The sequence below is a fragment of the Acipenser ruthenus genome, chromosome 9, assembly GCF_902713425.1.
Source record: "Acipenser ruthenus chromosome 9, fAciRut3.2 maternal haplotype, whole genome shotgun sequence".
NCBI lineage: Eukaryota > Metazoa > Chordata > Actinopteri > Acipenseriformes > Acipenseridae > Acipenser > Acipenser ruthenus.
Genome location: NC_081197.1, coordinates 53,703,904 through 53,726,007, shown reverse-complemented (window position 1 = coordinate 53,726,007; position 22,104 = coordinate 53,703,904). Strand labels below are relative to the sequence as shown.

The following is a 22,104-nucleotide window of genomic DNA, read 5'->3' as shown; positions in this document are numbered from 1 at the left end:
GGAGAGAAATCAACAGGAGGAAACATGGTAGTAGTTTCGGGTTGTGTGTTTCCATGTAGTTCTCTTTTAGACTGAGAAATTCTCGTTCCAAATGCTAATAAGCTAATTCATATTAAAATATGGGAGGCTATATTTAAATGTTTGTGCCTGAGTTCCAATTTGGCCTTGCTTGACTTACTGATATCGTACAACTTTCTTAAACTCGGTTTCCATGAAGTTTTTAGGTTGTCTTAAAACACAGCCTGCTCACTTGGCCCCCCCCCCCCCCCCCAAAAAAAAAAATACAATAAAAAGACAAAAACTGTGGCATTACACACAAATAATAATAATAATAATAATAAAAAAAAAATTCCATAAGAAAGCTCTGTGTACTATCCTTGTATTATTTGCTAAACATTTTTTGACTGCATATATATTTTACAAACCTATTATAAACCTACATATTCGTAAGAGATAAGGACAACACATTTCCCATTTTGTATTTTAAACTGCCAATAACACACTGTAGCTCATTTTCAAAACTGGCGCTAATTCAAACATCGAATCAGGTACAATATGGATCAGCTAAGACTGGATAATTTGACGTTAATGTTAATCGAGCGCGGTGGTAGTAAAACAGTAAAGGAAAGGAATTGAATATGCCAAGAGGGGCACCCAAAACGATAACAGCCCCGGGACCCCAGTAAACTTAATCTGGCCCTGCATACAGTGAGAGGTTAAAAGAAATCAGTCTCTTTTCTTTTTCTTATATATCACAGGACGGTATGGGACAGGACATTTTTTGACAAGACCAGATGGGACAGGAATGGAATTTTTTTTTTTTTTGTATGGAACAGTACGGGATGGGAGCAAAAATTTAATTTAAAAGTTTTTTCACAGGATGGGATGGGACAGGAAATTTTTTGATGGGCCAGAGTTTCATTCCTGTGTCACTCTGTAATGCTAAGTAGGAGAAATCGGTAAAAAAAACTGTGGCAAAAGTTCATTTCTGCAAATATACCCTATGGTAGTTCTATTTCGTGAAATAACTTGGAGTAAATATTTCATTTTTGACAGAATTCCTATATTCTAGACCTTTGTCCTTTGCAATTTAAATTATTTTCCATACCTATGAATAAAATAGTATATGCGCTAGCCTGCTGAGGCCACCTGGCTAAACTATTCTATTTATCTTACAGTATTAGTTTCCTATGCAAATACTGGAAGAAAAAATAAACACTGTCAGTATATTTATGAATGCTTGGAAACGAGTGCTCACTTGCGCTGTGCTTTTGTGAACTCAACCGTTGTTCTTGTCTTTCAATTTTACAGCAGACACTGGCCTGCTCCATTCTCACAGCACTGTTGAGTGAATTTTCCAGCTCTAGTAAAACCAGCAATATTGGACTTAGCATGGAATTCCATGGTAGCTGTAAACGTCTGTTCCAGGTAAGTCACTTTCTTTCTACATACAAATATAGAGGAATAGTGACAGCTGTTGGACCATCGTGGAGTAATATATTAGAAATCAATTTTTTTGGACGTGAGAAGCGGGGTCTGGTAGATATCAGTCATTTCTAACCATGGTCTGGATAAGTAACGCATACCCATGTCCAATAGAGTGCCTGGTTGAATTAGAGCCCTACCGCAGATATCTCAACAAACTGAGGAAGGTGCTTGAGATGTGATGGTTTACTCTTAAACTTCACATAAAGATAACCCCATGCCAGGGCAGCAGTGTGGAGTAGTGGTTAGAGCTCTGGACTCTTGACCGGAGGGTTGTGGGTTCAATCCCCAGTGGGGGACACTGCTGTTGTATCCTTGAGCAAGGTACTTTACCTAGATTGCTCCAGTAAAAACCCAACTGTATAAATGGGTATTTGTATATAAAATAATGTAGTATCTGTATAATGTGGAATAATGTGTAATGTGATATCTTGTAACAATTGTAAGTCGCTCTGGATAAGGGCGTCTGCTAAGAAATAAATAATAATAATAATAACAACAAAATGTGAAGGTCTGGAGTCCTACGTGTGTGTGTGTGTGTATATATGTGTGTATATCATAAAATTAATAGATTAAGAGCTGGAAGAAGGTTACATTGGTTCAATTAAGTAATGTGTACTGGTGCAACAGACACCAGGAGGTGTGTCATTGTGTATACCTGCCTTATCATAACTAATAAAATAGTTTGTGTCTAATATTGAAAATGAATCAAAACTGGACAGACACTAAATGAGTTTACTGGTCAGCTATTTTGAGTTATTCTGAAGTTTAGAAAGAGAAACATATTTGTTTTCATGGCAGGAAGAAGACCTACGGCAGATTTTCATGCTCACAGTGGAAGTTCTGCAGGAGTTCAGTCGGAGAGGAAACATTAGCGCTCAGATGTCCTCAGTGTTTCAGCGGTACCTTGCACTTGCCAGCCAGGTCCTGAGTTGGAACTTCCTTCCACCTAACTATATCCTTCTCTTATTATGTGATGTGCTTCACATTTTAAAGCCAGCTGAAGGTGAAGTTCAAAGACACCGGAGCTACACATTTACATTTTAATACAATTGAAATAACTATGTGGTCTTTGTTCTAACTTTTCTACATGCCTCATGGATGCAGTATTTCAACTGACAAAAAAAGGAGTTTTACATTTATCTAGTTTTACATTAACCAGTTGTGATGAAAATGTGCCCCACTGATTAAAAACATCAGTTTAGTTGTTAGTGTACTTGGTTAAAATAACTTGCAATAGCCTCAATTACAACAGTTGTTCATGTAAAGCTCTTTTTGAATGCAAATTTATTTTAGATTTTCCTCTTTAAATATTTCTGGTTCGTTCCAAGCGCAACGCTACAGTGGTAGCGATCACCAGTATAGCGTATTATTCTCCACGACAATATTGATGTCAATGCGATATGTAGTTCGGTTAACCTGTTTTGCATCTTCTGCACACTAGAGGTCGTTATCCTGAATAGAAACTGGTTTATCGTAGATTACTACTGAAATACAATGTTTCACCAGCAAGTGTCACCTTCTGATTAGGTCACTGTAGAAGGACATCTTCTAAAATGAAATATTGTATTCCTTCGAATTTAAGACGCAGCCCAAATTTCCCTCCCTCAATGGAGGCAGTTTGCGGCCGTCTGCTATCACACAGAGCATTAGTTATGTGCTGCTTCTCATTTCCAGTTGGGATTACTCACACCTGTTTTTCTCCCAATATGTCAACTGTGGTATTGCTTGGCATCTCGAAACATACGGGGGTCTGATCAGCATTTCTGTCCAAGCTGGTACTGTTTGTTAGGAACGCTGAAATTGTAAAAGCTTCTCTTCAAATTCCTCAGGAAGCTAATGACACTTCTTTGAAAATGGCTTCCTGTATGTCATCGATGATTAGAGTCTTTTCTCGGCAGTAAGTCACGTTGCTGTTTGTGTACTCGGGTAGTCACATCTTTTGTTGGCAAGTTTTTATACACGCATCACTATACTGTACTTGAATTTAAGACGCAGGCTATTTTTGAGAAGCAAAAAATTGTTAAAAAAGTGGGTCTTAAATCTGAAGGAATATGGTACTATGCGTTATAAAATTTAACTAAAACCAACAAAATACAGTACAGTAGAAGTTCAAGGTCATTTTCCCAAATACTGATCTTAATCAAAAACATCCAAATAACCTAGTATTTGCTTTATAGTATGAAATGTAACCATTACCGTATGGTAAATACTCATATGGTTAATGGTTACATTTCTATTTCAGGGAACCAGGGTTATGATGATAATAACGTTCCATACTGCTCGTGGCAAATGAGATCTGTTAAATATACTACTGTAGCTTAATGATTTATCATTCAGATTGGTAAACTAAATAAATATTGCTACTTCTAGTCAAACGGGGCGGGACTGTTTGCTAAAACTGTATTTTTAGGTATTCATAAAAATAACAAAAACAATGTTATTGTTATTATTATTAGTAATATTAAGATAGTCAACCCTGCTTAATATAATTTCAAAGGGTCAATGCAGAAATGGCCTAATACTCTTGAGTTAAATAATAATCTATCAAAATAAGCATTTTTGGCTGCCAATAGTAATAATATATATATATAATATATATATATATATATTTTAATATAAAGTTGCAGTAAAATGTAATGTTGTTTAAATTTATTACCATCTTCTTCCATACATTATTCCAGCATTTGTGGTTATTCCACAGTCTTTTCGCTTCTGCACAGCCAGCAGAGACTAGGGCTGCTACAATTAAATCGAAAATAGATTTTTTTGATCAGTTCCTCTCCTCATTTATATACATAGATAAAAATACTGGATAATCGATTCAATAATTACATTTTTGTAACGCGCATAGTTATTAACATTGTGCACATTAAAGAACACTGACTTTATATAGTTTGCGCTTCTTTGGAGTTTCAAAATGAACTGTTATATAATGAATATTTAACAATATTCAATAACGTTAAGAAAAACAAACAAAAAAAAACACATCAGTGATGTTAAACGCAATTTTGGAGAAACGGTCAGCTTGACCTATATTGGATATGCATGTTGTGGTAAGTAAATCAATTTATTATGATTTATGTTTTAGGCAGGGATTTCCGCATTGTGTGTTTCACAGATAGTGAAGGTTAGCTGGTACAGTTAACAAGATGCAACGTGTGATGCTGCAGCTGTCACTGAATAAAAAAAAAAAAGACTTTTCATAAACTTATGTCTAGTGTATATAGATTACATTCCAAAGTACTGTAATCTGCCGGGAATAAATATTTTAGTAACACTCCTGTAGTGTGTTAAACTTGCTTTAGGCTTGTTGCGAATGTTGTTTTTTTTTTTTTTTTTTTTTCTTCTGACCCTACCAGGAATAATATTTAAAATAACAATTGGATTTTGTGTGTGTTTTTTGACAACCTATATTCGCGATTACTCCTTTTTCCAAACGATCCAGTTTCCAGCTATGTTGCAACATGAAATGATTTTCGTTAAGACAAAAGAGTCTTCAATGCGGAGGTGGCATCCCGTGCGTACAGAGGGGATGTTGATAGTGTCTGTTTATCTTTTTTAATTTTATTTGGGGTCCAGGGACCAGGTTCGTTATAATGACAGGCGTTATAGCAAGGGTGTACTGTGTTATTACAGTGCACTCCATGTATAAGAATTACTGATATAAGAATCAAACGTATATAGTGATCAAAACCACTGGGACAAAATCATTCCTTTACTAACCATGTTAAAATACTCCACTTGTAAGAATCAATCTACTTATAACAATAATTTCTGGGCAAATTGTGGAGGTTTGCATCTCTTAGTGAAAAACTGAGATTTGTATCGCAACTGAAAAAAAGCAAGCCACAGATGCTTAAATGCAGTGGTGGTCCTGACAATAAAAGGCTGTACTGTAATGTCATTTTAATTCAAAGACCATTACACATAACACTGCACAAGACAATCGCTTCAAGTATACTGTAGTAAAATAGGATTCTGCAGCCTTGAGTAAACATAATCGTGATCGTATAACAAGCTGCTTACCCACGAGAACTTGTTTTGATTGTTTTGACGTGTTGTCCTCAGTGATTGAGCACCATTGGCATTTGTATACAGTATTTAAACTGCTGATGCGCAGAGGCACGCTTTTGCTAATTGTAATCATATCGGTCTGCTTTTAAGAATCAACCCCTTATAAGAATCAAATCATACGGATGTGATTTCTTATTTACAAACAAGTCAGACAAAAATAAAATAGCTAGCATCTTAAATATAATAAACATGAACTCGCTCCATGCAACACTTATATAAAGGAAAGAGAGGGAAATAACACTTTTAAATAACAATGTTTCGAGTATTTAGTAATAATCCTTAACCCCAATGGAACGCTCAGTTTTCAAATCAATTAAAAAATGATAATAAATCAGACTGTATAAAACTAGCAAAGAGAAATTACAATTTAAACACCCTGTCTAGTCTCTCTCTACTGTTTTTTGGTTTACTCTGCCATGCTGGATGACATTATGAAGACATCATGAATCTGGAAAAATAATCTTCCATTCTGGGTGCCAGAAGTCATTGTAAGCATAGCCAATGCTTTCTAAAGGAACAAAGCAATATTCTTTGGGAAGGGAGCTCAGAACATACCCGGCGTGTCCGGTACCATGTGTTTACATGTCCTGCAATGAACTATGAGAAAATTTACGTTTAGTGCTGTAATTTGCCCAGCTGGGTACCAATGTAAGGACTTGGTATGTAGTTCTGCTGTTGCATACAGTTTACTGTCACACTGGTGAACTGTTGTTAGTTCACATGACATGTTGAAATGCACTAGCAGGTTTGCTGAGCAGATAACAATAACATAATTCCTATTTTGCACAAAGAACGTTGGCTGCTTGGTTGTGGTATGTTGGCTTCATGAAGTGTTTTTCAGGTTGCTTTATATACAGTGGGATTTGCCAGAAAACATAAATCAGATGAAGAGAACAGTGGATGGTTCGAGAGCTCTTGTCTTTCCACTGACCCGAGGTATTTTTTTAAAATAATTTTTTAAGAAATTATTGTTGATCAGGCAGTCAAAGTAGGTTTAAATGATTAACGTGTTAAACATATGTCCACTTATACTGGTATTTATTATCTTCCTGCTGTCACACTTCACACTTGTTCATACATCTGGAGAACCGCATATCCAATTGCCTTGAAACTTGCTGTGATAGGGGCTGTGGGTAATCCGCTGTCATGGAGAAGCAGCACTCAAAAAGCTATGGGCTGATATCACCAACGGTAGGAACCGGGCAACAATACACAGTGGTTTTGAATTGAACAGAAATACAAAAACGACAAAAAAAAACACTGCAAAAACAACTAAAAATAAAAGGCTTCATGAATGCGGTGTGCACTGCTCTCATTAGTGTGATAGGTTCCGCTGACACGCACCCTCTTATACTAATCCCTGTAATAAATAAATAACCCTTGGTCTCGGTTCCATAATTGATGGCCAAAGGTTTGGTTGCTTTTGGTTTTGTGCCTACTCACAGGAAACAATACGGTGTGATCCTCTCAGTAGCAGCTTTCTTTTATAGCAAGAGGCTTCGCCAGGTGCCCAACATTTTGGTATGGTTCTTTACTGTATATGTGTGTGTGTGTGTGTGTGTATATATATAAATGTATGTGTGTATGTATATATAAATGTATGTGTGTGTGTGTATATATATGTGTATAGATAGATAGATAGATTAAAGTAAATAACAACGTGATTTAACTGCTGTTATATTTCTGTCTCTAACTTCAGTGAGTTATTTGGGAATGCTATTCAGAATTGCTTTTGTAAATTTAAACCAATGCTTTTGTGGGGTTGGGGTTGGGGTGGGGGTGGGCAAAACAAAACAAAGAGTAGAAAGAGTAGCCTTTGCTCCCCTCCTCTTGTAAATGTTGACACCTGTTGCTCTAAGTGTGGCCACAAGCCCCTTTTCCCCTTGACACACGCAGCACACTGGTTGACAAAGTGATCACAGCCTTGTGGAATGCCACATTCCTAAAGGAGTCTCCCTTCTCCAAACCCTAATACCTTTTATTCCTTGGCCTCATGCAGTCGCTATGTAGTGTATGTGGAGCGGCTTATAGTGAGTTTCCATTACATTCTCTTGTGAACAGCTCCTGGCTGTGACCCGGGAGTTTTTTTTTTTATATAACCCCCAGTCCTTGCTGTTGACCTTGACTTTGGATTACTGGGCCGGCATTATATAGCTATGTTCGAATCCTCTCAAAATGTGATGCTAAAGCCAACAGAGTCCTGGCGGGAGACCTTACTGGACAGCAGAGTCATGGAACTCTTCTTTACAGTAAGTCACATTTCTCCTCTTGAACTGCATTCATTCCCCAGCTACACTATTTGTTAGCTGGCTTATATATTTTGATTCAATTATGATTAAAGCTGGAGAAGAAGCACCTACAGAAGTATGTGATTATTTAGTATATACTGTGATCTTTGACATTTTCTATACACTGTTTATGTACTGTATGTGCTGTGAGTGTTCTCCAATTTCCAGTTTTTTTCAAAATGTATTGATATGTTGGTTTATATATTTTGTGTGTTGTAAAGTTAAATCTGTGAAGAACTAATCTTCACATACAGGTAGTGATAAGTAACAAAAAAAAAAAAGTTTTGGAAAGTTTTTAGGAATTTTGACTACTCATTTGTATAGAGAATGAAACAATATACTGTTATACAGAAATTTACAAAAACTAGATTAGTAAACTAAGCAAATCCAAATGTGTTTTATTCATTAAATGTCATAGATATATTGTTTTTTTCTGAATTCTAGGAATACTGCATAACTATTCCATTCAACATTTCAAGAAACCAGTTTATTATATATCTACTAAGTTTAAAAATAATCTGAAACTGGATATGTAAAGGAGATCTTAACACTGCCAGTTGATATCATTGAAGAAGCCAAACTAAGTTATGAAAGTGGGGGGTCTGTCTTACAATGAATGTTCTTGGATCTCTCTTTCTTAGCCTAATAAAATGCCAAGACAGTTTTTTTCTAAGACATTTGTGGTCCAAAGTGTACCTACATCAAGTAAAAGTTTTATCTCCGATGTGAATAACTTCCTAGAGAAATAGAAGCCAGATCGAAAATCGAAGCAGCTGTCTGTGCAAAGCCAGCAGCTGTTCTACTCAACTGTGACTCTGTCCACGAGACTGAAAATCAACCATTACAGGCACGAGTTACAGAGTTCAGAGACCTCTGCAAACCAACATTAGGATTAGACACAGTGGCATTATGTACCAAATTAACAGCATCCAAGCCTTTTATTAGAACCTGGAAGTTGCTTTTATATAGTTAGTCTCAAGATACAGATGGGTTTTTTTTATAATTTAGACATATTATAGGCATTTTGACCTTATACGGCTGCCAAATTGTGGATCTGTGGCTTCTGGATGGTAAATCCTAACACTATAGTATTCCTAAAATGTGTTTTTTTGGTGACATGCAGCAAGTGTTTCAGAACTCATAGTGCAATACCATACAATATTATTCAAATTGTTGTTTCTTATTTTCTTCAAGCCCACCCAAACACATTTACATTTTTAAATTCACAACAATCTTCTTTAGTTGATCAGTGCAAAGGATCAAAAAATATTCTTAGGAACTGAATTTCCTACCATACCAGTCAGTTAATACAGTACAGAAACTACAGCAAAAAATGGAATTAGCCTGGAGTTTAAAATGAAGGCACTAGCCAAAATGTTTGTGTACTCGACATCTTTTTAACTTAGTAGTAGATTTAGTAGCAAGTTTTGACTTAGTAACAGATTTTAGTGGAGGGGCACACAAAAGAAGGGTGTGACATTTGTTCTTAATTGACCCCAAAACATGGGTTGCTGCTATGGTGACTGGTAACACATTGATCAAAGTTCTAAAATGTCCCATTTTGATATTATTCCCTCACTTTTTAATGTAGTCTTTAGGCTGTTTGATGAAACCTAATGCCCATATCTGTTTAGTTGTGTGTTTCCCTCTCGGCAGTCCCATCTGATACATGGGGGTCACACAAGTCAACTAGGTCCACACCTCAGGTTCAGCTGCTTAAAGCAAAGCACAGAGTACCACAGTTGTCAAAGTTTACCAGTTGTCCACTGTCTGAATAAACACCAACAAGAAATCCAGTAAATGGAAACATTCAGTTTGTATAAAAGTAATTCCTAGTTGTATTAGATGCTGTTTAGTTTTAGTTTTCTTTCTAATAATAATTACTTTGCAACTAGGCATTCAGTTCCCTGTATTTTGATTTAGTTGTCACGTGAATGCATCATGAAACAGCAAAAGGACGTCCTTTTGGTAGCACGACTTTAAGGGCAGGGTCAATCGCTTTGTCATGATAAAAATAGCTGTAAAAACCCATGTAAACTGGAGCAGGAATCATGCATGTGGCTCACAAGATTTCAGCAGTCAAGATCCCGTTCTTCTGACTTAATCTCACGTAATCTCCAGCAGAAAGGCCGTACAAATCATACACACACACACACACAAAATTGACATTTATAGACTACTTTAACACTAGAACCGCCGCGGTTATACTCCTACCTACAACCACCGACGGCAGTCATTATCACGGTACATTTTAAACATCATCAGTATTAAAATGAAAGACAAACTATCAGATACAACTCAAAAGTTTTATTCAAGCACATCATATCGAACATCTGCACAGCAGAAACGGCGTATTTAAATGAACAATTAAACATAAAAGGGTTTATTTTCTAACTTACCACATATAAAGCACTACTTCAAAAAATGAAAAACTATAATAAAATAAACATTTCAAAAGAAACTAGTGTGTAAACAGGTTTATGTACATACAAAACTGTTTTTAATCTAAAATGAAAGTAACATATGATTTCTCTTGCGTGTGTGTCACTCGCAGCACAGAATCCAGGTTGAGCTGCTGCAGCCTGCAGCTTTGCGGTTTTCTGATCGAAATGTTTCTGCTGAAGCGCTGTGGCCAGCTTCAAGATGAAATCTCTCCTACTGATATTTTCCCTGGTGTATTTCTTGTACAAAACGAAGGAATTGATGGCTGCTAGGTCTAGTAGAGATAACAGGCTATATATATAAAAAAAATAGAATATTGCAGGTTATATTCAAAATAGACATGTATTGTAAAAGGCGGTTCTAGTGTTAATAAACTTTTAGATGTTCCACAAACACACACACACACACAAATATAAATTCTAAGTAATAAAACTTGTACTTAGTAGAAATTCTATCTCGTTCTTTTCCTAGTCTTAGTAAGCAGACACGTACATTTAAATATCCCCTCCCCTAAATGACTATGAATTGAGTAATCTGCATTGGTACGACCGATTTTCTTTCCTAAATTAGAACTGCATAGCAACGCATTTCCTGAAAAGTACAGCAAACAGGTCGTGAGTAAAATAGTCATGACTTGTGCATGTAAACGCCGCCATAGTTAGCATAATACACATCGCTGTCATTCTTGCTGTTTTTAGAAAGTCTGGCATCTGTTTGTTTTTGTTTTGCAATGCGTGGCATCTAGAGTACTCTGCACAACAAGGTCTACTCTTAGACACAGGATTGCTTCACTTTTGAGATGTGGAGCTACAAATCTAGCAACCTGTATTGCAAGCGTTTTTTATATGCGTAGTGGTTACTGTATGGGATATTATAGCAGGTGTGTTGTTTTTTTTGGTTAAAATATATTATCCATATCCATACAACACCAAACCAGAACTTGAAAAGGAGAAGAAAAAATAATGTTAAAGGTATTTTGGAGTTGTAAGTATAGTGGTGCTGCACAGCTGAATTGACGGCAAATGTTTCTGTTACTCTATTGATTTTATGTTTCTTTTCTTGCAAGTGATGACTGCTCTTATTAATTTCAGGTGCATCGTAAGATCCGGGAAGACTCGGACATGGCACAGGATTCCTTGCAGTGTCTGGCACAGTTAGCATCCATGCATGGGCCTGTATTCCCGGATGAGAGTGCCCAGGTTAACTATTTAGCCCGTTTGGTAGAAGGATTACTCGGCATGATAAATGGGTATGTTTAATATTTGTTACTTTTTAAGTGTTAAATCGTTTAGTACATAGAAACATAAATCCCTACAACACAAGTGACCTCACTATCTTAAAACCCGAAGAGATGGCAACATCTTTACAGCACCATTTAAAGTACAAAAATAATACAAATACTTTTTGATAACTGCATTTTTGTGCGCTTCCTTAGTTTCTCTTTGATCGTAGGTAATACTGTGTGTGAGTGCGATATGTTATTTCTTTGGTTTGGTAATTAATAGGAAGGTGCTGAAATGATAGTGTGGTTGGACAATGTTAAAACCTTAGTTTATTTAAAGTCTTGAACATTTATAGTGCCTTGTTCTTGCTGATATTTTCGAGTTTATTTGTTGAATTTACTGACAATCACGTTTGCTGGTGATCATTGTTTAGTAGGGCAGTTTATATTAACTATGATGTCACTTATTTAGTATTCAACTAAGCTGCCCATTGACAGAAAAGTAGTGCTCGGAGAAGTTTGTAGTCTGCTCAGTACAAAAAAGAAATTCGAGAGAACATTGGCTATAGGTACCCCCGAGTGCTTTAGCATAATACCCTGCTCTAATGCACCAAATCAGTATACATAGAGGTGCTATGTATAGCGATTTGGTAGTGGATTTTAATGTAACTTTATTTTAAGTAAAAGGCATTATACAAATCAAAAGATCGAATTTTGCATGTAAGTGACATTTAATGTGCAATTTATAGTATTCACGCATTGTCAAATGGTTTTCTGTTAACAGAAAAAAAGAAAAAAAATCTAAATGCCACCTGACAAACCTTGAAGATTTAAAACTACCTTTGAATTCCTGGCTAGTGAACAAAACTTTAAACACAGCCTTAGACTTTGCTGTAATGATTTGTTTAATTCTAGATAAAGGTACCCACAAAACCGAACATTTCCTCATTGATACATATCAAAATACGATCAGAGGTTATGTTTAGATATGTGTGAAAAATTATATTTCTGACAATAACATATCGTGGCAATCTAAGCTTTTTCCCATTTATTCCACATAAATTATACACGCTTAAATGTTGTTTTTTTTCATATTATAGCACAAATATAAAAGTCTGTTTCTATTGTGGAATCCTCTGCCTGTCTCAGCGTTCTGTCAGATATTTTTGGGTTCTGTTGTCTGAGTAACAAACTCCCTCTTGCTGTTGTTTGTGTCTATTTGACACTGACAATGGGGATGTTGCCCACGAGTGTACATGGCAAATGTGAAACGTCTTAGGGATGTTCACAGTAGAGCAGAAAACGGAACAAAACTGTTGAAGAGCCTCCCTCTGGAGTGGCACTTTTAGGACAGCTGGACCTGGGATGGCTGCATTTACACTACAAAAAAAAAAAAAAGATCTGGCTAGTCTAAATGGGGTAACTGTTCTATTATCTATTAGCGGTGTGGAGTAGTGGTTAGGGCTCTGGACTCTTGACCGGAGGGTCGTGGGTTCAACCCCAGGTGGGGGACACTGTTGCTGTACCCCTGAGCAAGGTACTTTACCTAGATTGCTCCAGTAAAAACCCAACTGTATAAATGGGTAATTGTATGTAAAAATAATGTGTAAAAAATAATGTGATATCTTGTAACAATTGTAAGTCGCCCTGGATAAGGGCGTCTGCTAAGAAATAAATAATAATAAATAATAATTATCTCAAGTCTTAGCTTGGTAGAAGGACATTAATGGTTTTGTTCTAATCAGCTGCTTAGTACAGTCAGCACTCACATATCCGACCCTATGTTGACTTCAGTGACGGTTAAACGAGTGTGACGCATATCTGATTATTTCATTTTGGCCGCTCCAACCCTTGTCCGTTTTTCAGGGAACACAAAAAAGATACATTGTCAAAAATACACAGCTCAAAAGACTGTGTTTTAAAATAAGTAGGCTTCCATTTAGATGTACTGTAGTTGGTTTTGTTGGTACAGTACTATATTTTCAACAGAAGTAGTATTTTAATTCAAAACAATATGATATTCTGAAAATATCACTTGCCAAAAGAGATTACTGGAAACGTGGACTGTAATACAGTACATACTTTTAAATCCAGTACATATTGTAGCAGTATGTACAATTCCCTATTAACGACCCAAGTTACTCATGCACAGAACTGCGTAAAACGTAAAAGGCAATGCAATTAAAAATGTTTCCAGAATTAAAGCAGTATCCAAAGTCAATATTCAAAATTGCATTATATAGTGCTCGATAAGGCACTAATGTCACAGTTCACGTGCAAATAAAAATGCGCAAAAACAACTAAAGACAACAGATTTAAAAAAAATTAAATACATCGCAGTATCTAAAACTGTTTAATGGTTAACTGTTTTATATTACAATAGCTGGTCTCGTTTTGCATTGTTGTTGCTGCACCGTGTAACTGCACAATATGAAGACAGACTGGTTTGCATATGCAAGAAGAAAAACCAAAACTGCGGGCTGTGACGGATGATGAAATAAATTGTAACATGGGGATTGATTTTATTCTAAATACAAGATGGTAAAGCGCGACTGACGTGTGTGTGTGTATCAGAGTGCTGACTGTAGCTCTTATTGAACAGTTACAGGACAGTTAATTCTGCAGGTTATTGCCATATGCCTGTGTAATGTAAGGGTAATGTTAGTCCTGGTGTTCACATACTCCCAATGTTTTTTTATTTTGTTTGTTTGTTTATTTGTTAGGATTCTGGGCACGTGACGGCTTTGTGCAACATCCCTACTTCTGTGTACTCTCATCTGTCATAAAACTGAGCCAGTTTATAATAATAATAATGATGCTGTTTCACTATTAAAGCTCATGTGCTTTTTTTTTAATCCTCAAGCTCAGCTCATTTTAGGCAACTGGGCCTATATTTATCATTCGTGCGTAAATAAATAAAAAAAACTTGATTTGTTCGTATGCATACAGTTTAGAATTGTCGCATGCAGAATTAAATCCTGATTTATCGATCTTGCCATTGAAAGCTATCAGTAGCCACAAAGCCAATAGTAGTAGACAGAACTTGAACATGTGCAGGAATAAGATGTGTGCGCTTGGTTGGTCTGTGCAACCTAAAACCCAACATCTCGCACAATTCCATAGCTGCCATTGGAAAGCGGTCTCCAGAAGTGCGAGATCAACCTTTTTCAGATGTTTTGACGCGTTACCATATGTGAATTATTTATAAAAGAAAAAAAAAAATTCTTTATAGCCTACACACCTGCTACAACTTACAGTATCATATTAATGTCTTCTGTAATCTCAAACAAGGCCGTCACAAAAAACATTACCTTCTCCTTAAGTAATAATCATGGCATCTGTAGCCAATTTTAATAGGAGTTTGATCTTGTCTTGCGGTAGCATCATTCTAACCCGAGGAAACAATCGTGCGCATGATCCAGAGTGTGTGTGAGTCTAAGGACATTGTCACGCAAACGTCTGTGTTGATAAATCACATACTTTCTGTTGGAATGTGCGTACGCACGGTTTAGAAGGGAATGCTTGCGCACACAAGAATGATAAATGTAGGCCCTGCTGTTTTTATCTCTTCCAGGATTGAAATAGAGGATTCGGAAGCTGTGGGGATTTCCAACATTATCAGCAATTTAATAACGATGTTCCCTCGCAGTAACTTGACTGCCATTCCCAGCGAGCTCTTCAATTCGTTTGTAAACTGCCTCACGCACCTCACTTGTTCCTTTGGAAGAAGCGCTGCCTTAGAGGAAGTGGTAATTATCCAAAACATTTAAAGGGAATGGTGGGAAGCAATTTGGAGACGAGTGTTATGTGTTTTGGTAGATACATACATATTAAAAATTATACTTGTTTTTTTTGTTACTGTTACTGTTTCTAGTTCTTGTTGTGATTTACATGACACAGCTGCTGTTTATTTATTGAAGGAGTATCGGCATCACACAGTAATATGGTAGATGTAACAAAGGCACAGTTGCACTAGTAGATATGTTGCTCTTACATTTTGTATCTATAGCTTGAATTGTTAAATCCAATTGTAATGCAACATAATGACAAGCTTATGCAGAGTTCTCTGATTGATTTTGCTAATCAAGACTATACAGTAGCTTCAGAACCACCAGTTATTCTGTGACTTTTATGGCCTACATTTTTGGTAACAGTAGTATTTGCAGATAAGTTACAGGCTCTTATGTCCTAATCTCTCTGAGCAAGTCGATTTTGATGTTGTGTCTCTGCAGCTTGACAAGGATGATATGGTATACATGGAAGCCTATGACAAACTCCTGGAGTCCTGGCTCACACTAGTGCAAGATGAGAAGCATTTTCATAAAGGCTTCTTTATCCAGCATGCTGTGCAGGTTTTCAATTCCTACATTCAGTGCCATCTTGCAGCGCCTGAAGGCACAAGGAATTTGGTGAGATCATTATCATTTTTACCCTGGGGTTTATAAAAGATATGAAATTGTGCTTTAATGGGAGTAATTCACATTTATCCAGTTTATCAAATGCTTAGAATATGCTGAGTTTGCTATTTCCAGTTTGACTGTCTTTATAAAAAATGAATAAATAAATATATACATTTCATTTAGTTTATTTTCCACCTGTTTTATTTACAGGCAAATATAAATCTGTGTTACCCACGAACAATAGATCTCAGCTTAAATGTACATTTACATTTCAGGTACAATTGACACAGGCACAAGTCCAAACGCTGCTCTTTTTTCTTACAAAGTTTCTTATAAATGTAACCTTATCTATGACTGAGTGTGTCTGAGGTTGTGAAAGAGTAATCCAGTTCCACCATCATTAGTGCCAAAGCTTTACCATTTCTTTCCTCCAATCTTAGACTGCTAATGGAGTGGCCTCCCGTGAAGAAGAAGAAATCAGTGAGCTGCAGGAAGATGACAGGGAGCTGTTCTCAGACCAGTTGGCCAGTATAGGCATGTTGGGAAGGATAGCTGCTGACCACTGCATACCTCTCCTCACAAGGTAACTGTTAGTTATCTGTAGCTTCATTGTACTTCCTTCTGATGGATTGATGTGCCCAAATCATAGAAAACACAAGTACCATTTAGTTTTTTAGATTGCTGTTCTCCTAAGTGTGCATATAAACTGTATCCCTAGATGTACTGTATTAATGCACATAACTTAATCTGGCTATCCTGGTGTAAGTGTTCGTAGGCTACCTCTTAGGGTATTTCTCATGCACCCTTTGCTGCGTCAGGCCTGTGAGCGAAGGGACACAGAGTGTAAGAGGAAACAAACTCTCAGCTGGTAGCCACCGAACACATCCAAACTTAGTATAACAGACAAAAAGCTGATATTGACCTATGTTATCTGCCTTTATATATATATATATATATATATATATATATATATATATATATATATATCATTATATCATTGACATTGTGAAATCCATGTTACAGCGAAGGTGTAAGTGTGTTTACAGCTAATAGGTTCCAAAGGGGGATGTGACTTCTAATTCCATTTCAAATGAAATGAATGAATTGCGCGATACGTTTTGTTCTTATTGATGGTGTAACATGGACTTTTTTTTTTTCTTGTCAGTTTGTTGGAGGACAGAGTAACAAGGCTCCACGGCCAGTTACAACGGCATCAGCAGCACTTGCTGGCTTCTCCAGGATCTGGCTCAGTAGAGAACAAAGTGCTGGATGACCTGTATGAAGATATTCACTGGCTTATTCTAGTCACAGGTTAGTCATCTCCTTTACTATACAACTGTACTCTGTTTTTCCAGTCCATTCATGCTAAGAAGCTTCAGAAACATATTGAAGATTTTTGGTACTAAGCCTTCTGTAATCGTATGAAAGACAGTGCCTAGGTTGTGTGATCTTTTGTCAACATATTTGTAATGGTTATATGCAAAGTAGGACTATAATTCTCTGTTCTAACTGGGGGGGGGGGGGGCAATGCAGAAAATTGAAAAACTCATAGAATTAAATTACTGAATAGAATTAAAGAATCAATTATCCATGTTATTTTGATTAAAGAAAGTAGATCCAGGAGTAATATTGTCAGTGCTCTGAACTAATACGTTATGCATTGAAGGCCAATCTGAACACAAAGCGCTGTACATTCCTATTAATTTGTATTCATTTAGTATTTGTTGAGGAATGTAAGAAAAGGAAAACATTAAAATACAGGCTGTGGTAGCCCTTTGAATTGAAGTATCATGCATAACTGTTAACCCTTTAAAGTACAAGGGACATTTTATTTTTTTTGGAATGAGGTGCACGAAACAGTGTTTAAAATGTAGACAGGTTGGATCAGGACATCCACATTGTCAGTTTCCTCGTGATACTTTAGTCACTCTCAAATGTATTTTAAAAAGAAACCGCTTGAACAACCGCTCAATTCCTTGTGAACCTTAAGGGGTTAAACACTCAGTAGTGCTGAATTTAGAAATGCTAAAATAAACCAAATCAATTCAATAACAAACATTTTGACAAGGGCTTTGTGATCTGTTTACATAGGCTGCCTCTTGGCTGATGAGACTCAGGGCGAGACCCCTCTTATACCTCCAGAGATAATGGAATATTCCATCAAGCACTCGACCGAAGTGGACATCAATACAACCCTTCAGGTCCTGGGATCCCCTGGGGAGAAGACATCTTCTATCCCAGGATGTAACAGGACAGATTCAGCTATCAGGCAAGTCCTGCACAAAAAAACAAAACTATGTGCTGAAATGGAGGGGAAAGAGTGGCCTTTTTGGGTTTTTTTGGGGTTTTTTTTGGTGGGGGAAGAGAGTGGAGGAATTCTTTTTTGTATTTAAATGTTTTACAAGAAAAGCCTCTGAACACTAGCAACCTGTTATAATATATTATTATGAAGAGATTTTGCAAATGCTGTAAAACAGTGCTAAAGTTTTTAGCTGTAGACTGAGATGTACTGTATAATAGGGATGGGCCGGCATAACATTTCCACGGTATGATAACCATCAAAAGAAAATGCTGTGGTAGTCTTAATATCACAGTATACAGGACTCATGTAAGTTCTAAAATGAAGGCTTACTAAAAAATTAGATTTATTATTGTAAATTACTTAAATAAAAAAATGAACCCACAGAAATTACACTTCCTTTCACAGAATGATTTAAACTTGGCTGTTTTATATTTTAAAATTGGCTGTTTTATTGCATTTAATGTTTTTTTTTGTTTTTTTTTATAAATATAAAGACACTAAAACTTTAAAATAACTCCCTAAAGTTGTAATATGTTATACTGCCACAGTATGTGTTATCCTATTATGCTATATTTTTTGCTCAAAACAATGTGGTGCTGCAGTTTGTTTATTAGAAAAATTATAATGTACAAAATAAATAAATAAATAAATAAAGTGCTTTGTTCAGTTGATAGTAAACAGAATTAGGAAATTATAATTCATATTGTTTAAAACACAAACATTTATACAGGTTATTTAAGAGCAGTAAATAAATTGCTTACAGGAAAACCATGAAAGTATTTTAATGCTAAGACGTATGATTATTGGTTTTAAATCTACAGTTCACTTGACATTGCACAAGTCAGCTTCCAGTGCTGTTACTAAGGATTTACACATATGGAGTTAGTAAAAAAAAAAAAAAGAGATTCCCTAGTAGACAAAACTACTTTGAGAATAAATAGGCTGTCCCGCTGCAGTCCCATGTCTGCTAATTGACATATTCTGTGTCGTTCCTTCAAAACCCCTTTCAAAGTACAGTATCAGTTGACAAAAAGATCTTCCTGGGGACACTTTGCTAAGGCTGCAAATATCATCGCTTGGTTTATAAGCATGTTTGCAGTCAAATGTTGATGTTTGCTGTAGAAAAATTCAAAGGCAAACCGGTTGTGATGATGGTGATTGACAGCAAGGTAGAAGTGGATGGAATGTTCAAGTGCGAGGTGAGAAATCTGAGGAGTACTGACGTGTTTTGTACAAGACGTTGAATAAAAAGGTGGTCACATGAAAATGACTTTTTCCTTTACTTTGTCCATAGCATTAACCATGTAGCATAACAGGAACGCTATCAATACTGTAAACAAAACTGGTTTAGCCACTCACCCGTACTATACAAGGTTGAAGTGACACAGTAGGGTTTGAGATTTTGTTTCATGGCTTGTGTCATCTTCATTGTTTATGATTTCAGGTTACTGTCTTCTGTTCTGAGAACTTCAGAAGTGGAGTCTCGGGCAACAAGAGCAAACTTGACAGACCTGCTTAGCCCACAGATGGGAAAGGATATAGTGTGGTTCCTGAAAAGATGGTCCAAAACATACCTGTTAGTTGATGAGAAGTTATATGACCAGGTAAGAATATGCTTTCTTGTTTTCTGCATTAAGATCCAAAGGGACTATTTTAATGATCTTATGGCTGTAATGGAGGCCTGTTTCCATTTAGGCAATAAATCACCCATGAAACCACACAAGCAAAAGGGTGGTATTGTTAAATCTGCTTCTGTTTTAGACCATTAAATCTAAATATTGAAACAAAGCCAGAAATTGTTATCCTATTGCACCAATTTTAAAAATAAGCAGGTGTATACATGGGGGGGGGTGGGGGGGGGGATCTGACCTGGCAATAGTAATCTTAATTACTCTATAGCAATCTTAATTACTCAATTTCCTATATTTCCTATAAATACACTTTTCCACACTTTTTACTTATGATTTTATTTAACTTGTATGGAACAAAGCATTAATGATTTGATATCCATTTTGTTTTCTAGATAAGCATACCATTTAGTGCTGCCTTTGGTGCAGACACTGAAGGTGCCCAGTGGATTGTGGGATATATTCTTGAAAAGGTCATTAATAACCTGTCAGTGTGGAGTTCAGAGCCGGACTTGGCAAATGACACAGTGGAATTGCTGGTTACGTTGGTAGAACGAAGGGAAAGGTAAGTACTTGATCTGCGTGTCAGTGCCACCCACAAAATAATTGTTAAGCATGGAAACATTTTAGAGGTACAATTTCAGTGATCATACATTTGCCTTTCAGTTTCAAAATAACATGAAATACTAAAATAAAAAAAAATGGAAATGTTTTAAGTTTCTATAATTTTGCTTGTGTCTTTCTCCGATACAACTTTTTTGTGAATTATTATTTGGCTCAGGAGTTCATTTTCATCTTTCAAAAATGTATTGCTGGGGCTCCCAAGTGGCGCATCCGGTAAAGGCGCTCCACGTGGAGTGCAGGATGCGCTCTATAGGCTGGACGTCGCCGGTTCGAGTCCAGGCTATTCCACAGCCGACCATGGACGGGAGCTCCCAGGGGGCGGCGCACAATTGGCTGAGCGTCGCCCGGGGGGAGGGAGGGTTAGGTCGGCCAGGGTGTCCTCAGCTCACTGCGCACCAGCGACCCCTGTAGTCTGGCCGGGCGTCTGCGGGCTTGCCTGTAAGCTGCCAGAGAGCTGCGTTGTCCTCAGACGCTGTAGCTCTTGGGTGGCTGCATGGTGAGCCCTCCTGAGTCAGCGCAGGGGTGGTAGCAGTGAGCTGAGCCTAAAAAATAATTGGCCATACCATATTTGGAGAAAATAATAAAAAATAATTGGGAACGACTAAATAAAAAAAAAAAGACTTGCTTGTATAATCTCATACCTTACACATTTGATAAGTAAAGAAATTAATGCATTAAAGTAATTTTATAATGTTGTGATCCCACTTGATCCCACCTTGTGTTCCCACTTTTGGTACAAAGTATTGGAGACTGACCCATAAGCAAGACTCCCACCACACTGCAGCTGAATTAGGGTTTTCTAGCTCTGTTGCACTAACCGCTAGCACATAAATCTTACAAATAAACCAATTGCTTTTTCTTTAAGGGCTAATATCGTAATCCAGTGTGAGAACTGGTGGAATTTGGCCAAGCAGTTTGCCAATAGAACCCCTCCGCTGCACTCCCTTTCCAGCTCGGTGCAGAGGACCCTGATGAAGGCCCTGGTTTTAGGGGGGTTTGCACACATGGATTCAGAAACTAAACAGCAGTACTGGACCGAAGTAAGAATGCTTTGCTAATGCTCTTCTGACATATCTTTTAAACAGTGAATGTCCGAGAAAGGAGCCTAGCAGTGCCCCATAATTGTAATATATGTCTGAGTGATGTTTATTTCTTAATTAGTTTGTAATTTATTATTCTCCTTTTTAAGCTATTTTATTAATAATCAGCTCCGATTCCAATCCGATGATTGGTGCATCTGTAGTTTCAACTGGGTTTGTCCTGCGTTTCGGCCACTATTGCCATTTATCCCACAAATAAAATTCCAGCTTAGATGCACAGTCGTCTGCGGAACGTGCATCTACATCCCATAATAGTACTGCGCTTGACTGACTGACTGAAACTGCATTTTGATTGGTAAGAGGTATCAGTATGTTATGTACACTGCAGAAGTGGTGTTCACTGGTTCCCAGCATCTCTGATCTTTAGCTACTGTACCACTGCATACATACCGGCACACACCAATGATGCACTTGTCCTACGAACCACTGATTAAGTTGGAAGTTTTTTTTATGTCCAAGGCAAATGGACAGGCCTTGATTGAGCCCTGCAAGGATATCTTGCTGTCTGTGCAATGGGATCTTATAGCACAAATAAT

At 37.0% G+C, this 22,104-nt stretch overlaps 1 protein-coding gene across 1 annotated transcript in view; it reads left to right on the top strand.

The window, feature by feature from the left end:
• Positions 1 to 22,104, top strand: part of LOC117405517 (exportin-4) — a 58,472-nt gene that overhangs the window by 23,751 nt on the left and 12,617 nt on the right. The window contains exons 5-16 of the mRNA XM_034008623.3: positions 1,312 to 1,428; positions 2,287 to 2,440; positions 7,699 to 7,811; positions 11,384 to 11,541; positions 15,089 to 15,263; positions 15,747 to 15,923; positions 16,355 to 16,497; positions 17,080 to 17,225; positions 18,006 to 18,183; positions 19,661 to 19,820; positions 20,240 to 20,409; positions 21,334 to 21,508. Coding sequence (XP_033864514.3) covers positions 1,312 to 1,428; positions 2,287 to 2,440; positions 7,699 to 7,811; positions 11,384 to 11,541; positions 15,089 to 15,263; positions 15,747 to 15,923; positions 16,355 to 16,497; positions 17,080 to 17,225; positions 18,006 to 18,183; positions 19,661 to 19,820; positions 20,240 to 20,409; positions 21,334 to 21,508 — 1,866 coding nt within the window. The remainder of the gene's footprint in view (positions 1 to 1,311; positions 1,429 to 2,286; positions 2,441 to 7,698; positions 7,812 to 11,383; positions 11,542 to 15,088; positions 15,264 to 15,746; positions 15,924 to 16,354; positions 16,498 to 17,079; positions 17,226 to 18,005; positions 18,184 to 19,660; positions 19,821 to 20,239; positions 20,410 to 21,333; positions 21,509 to 22,104) is intronic.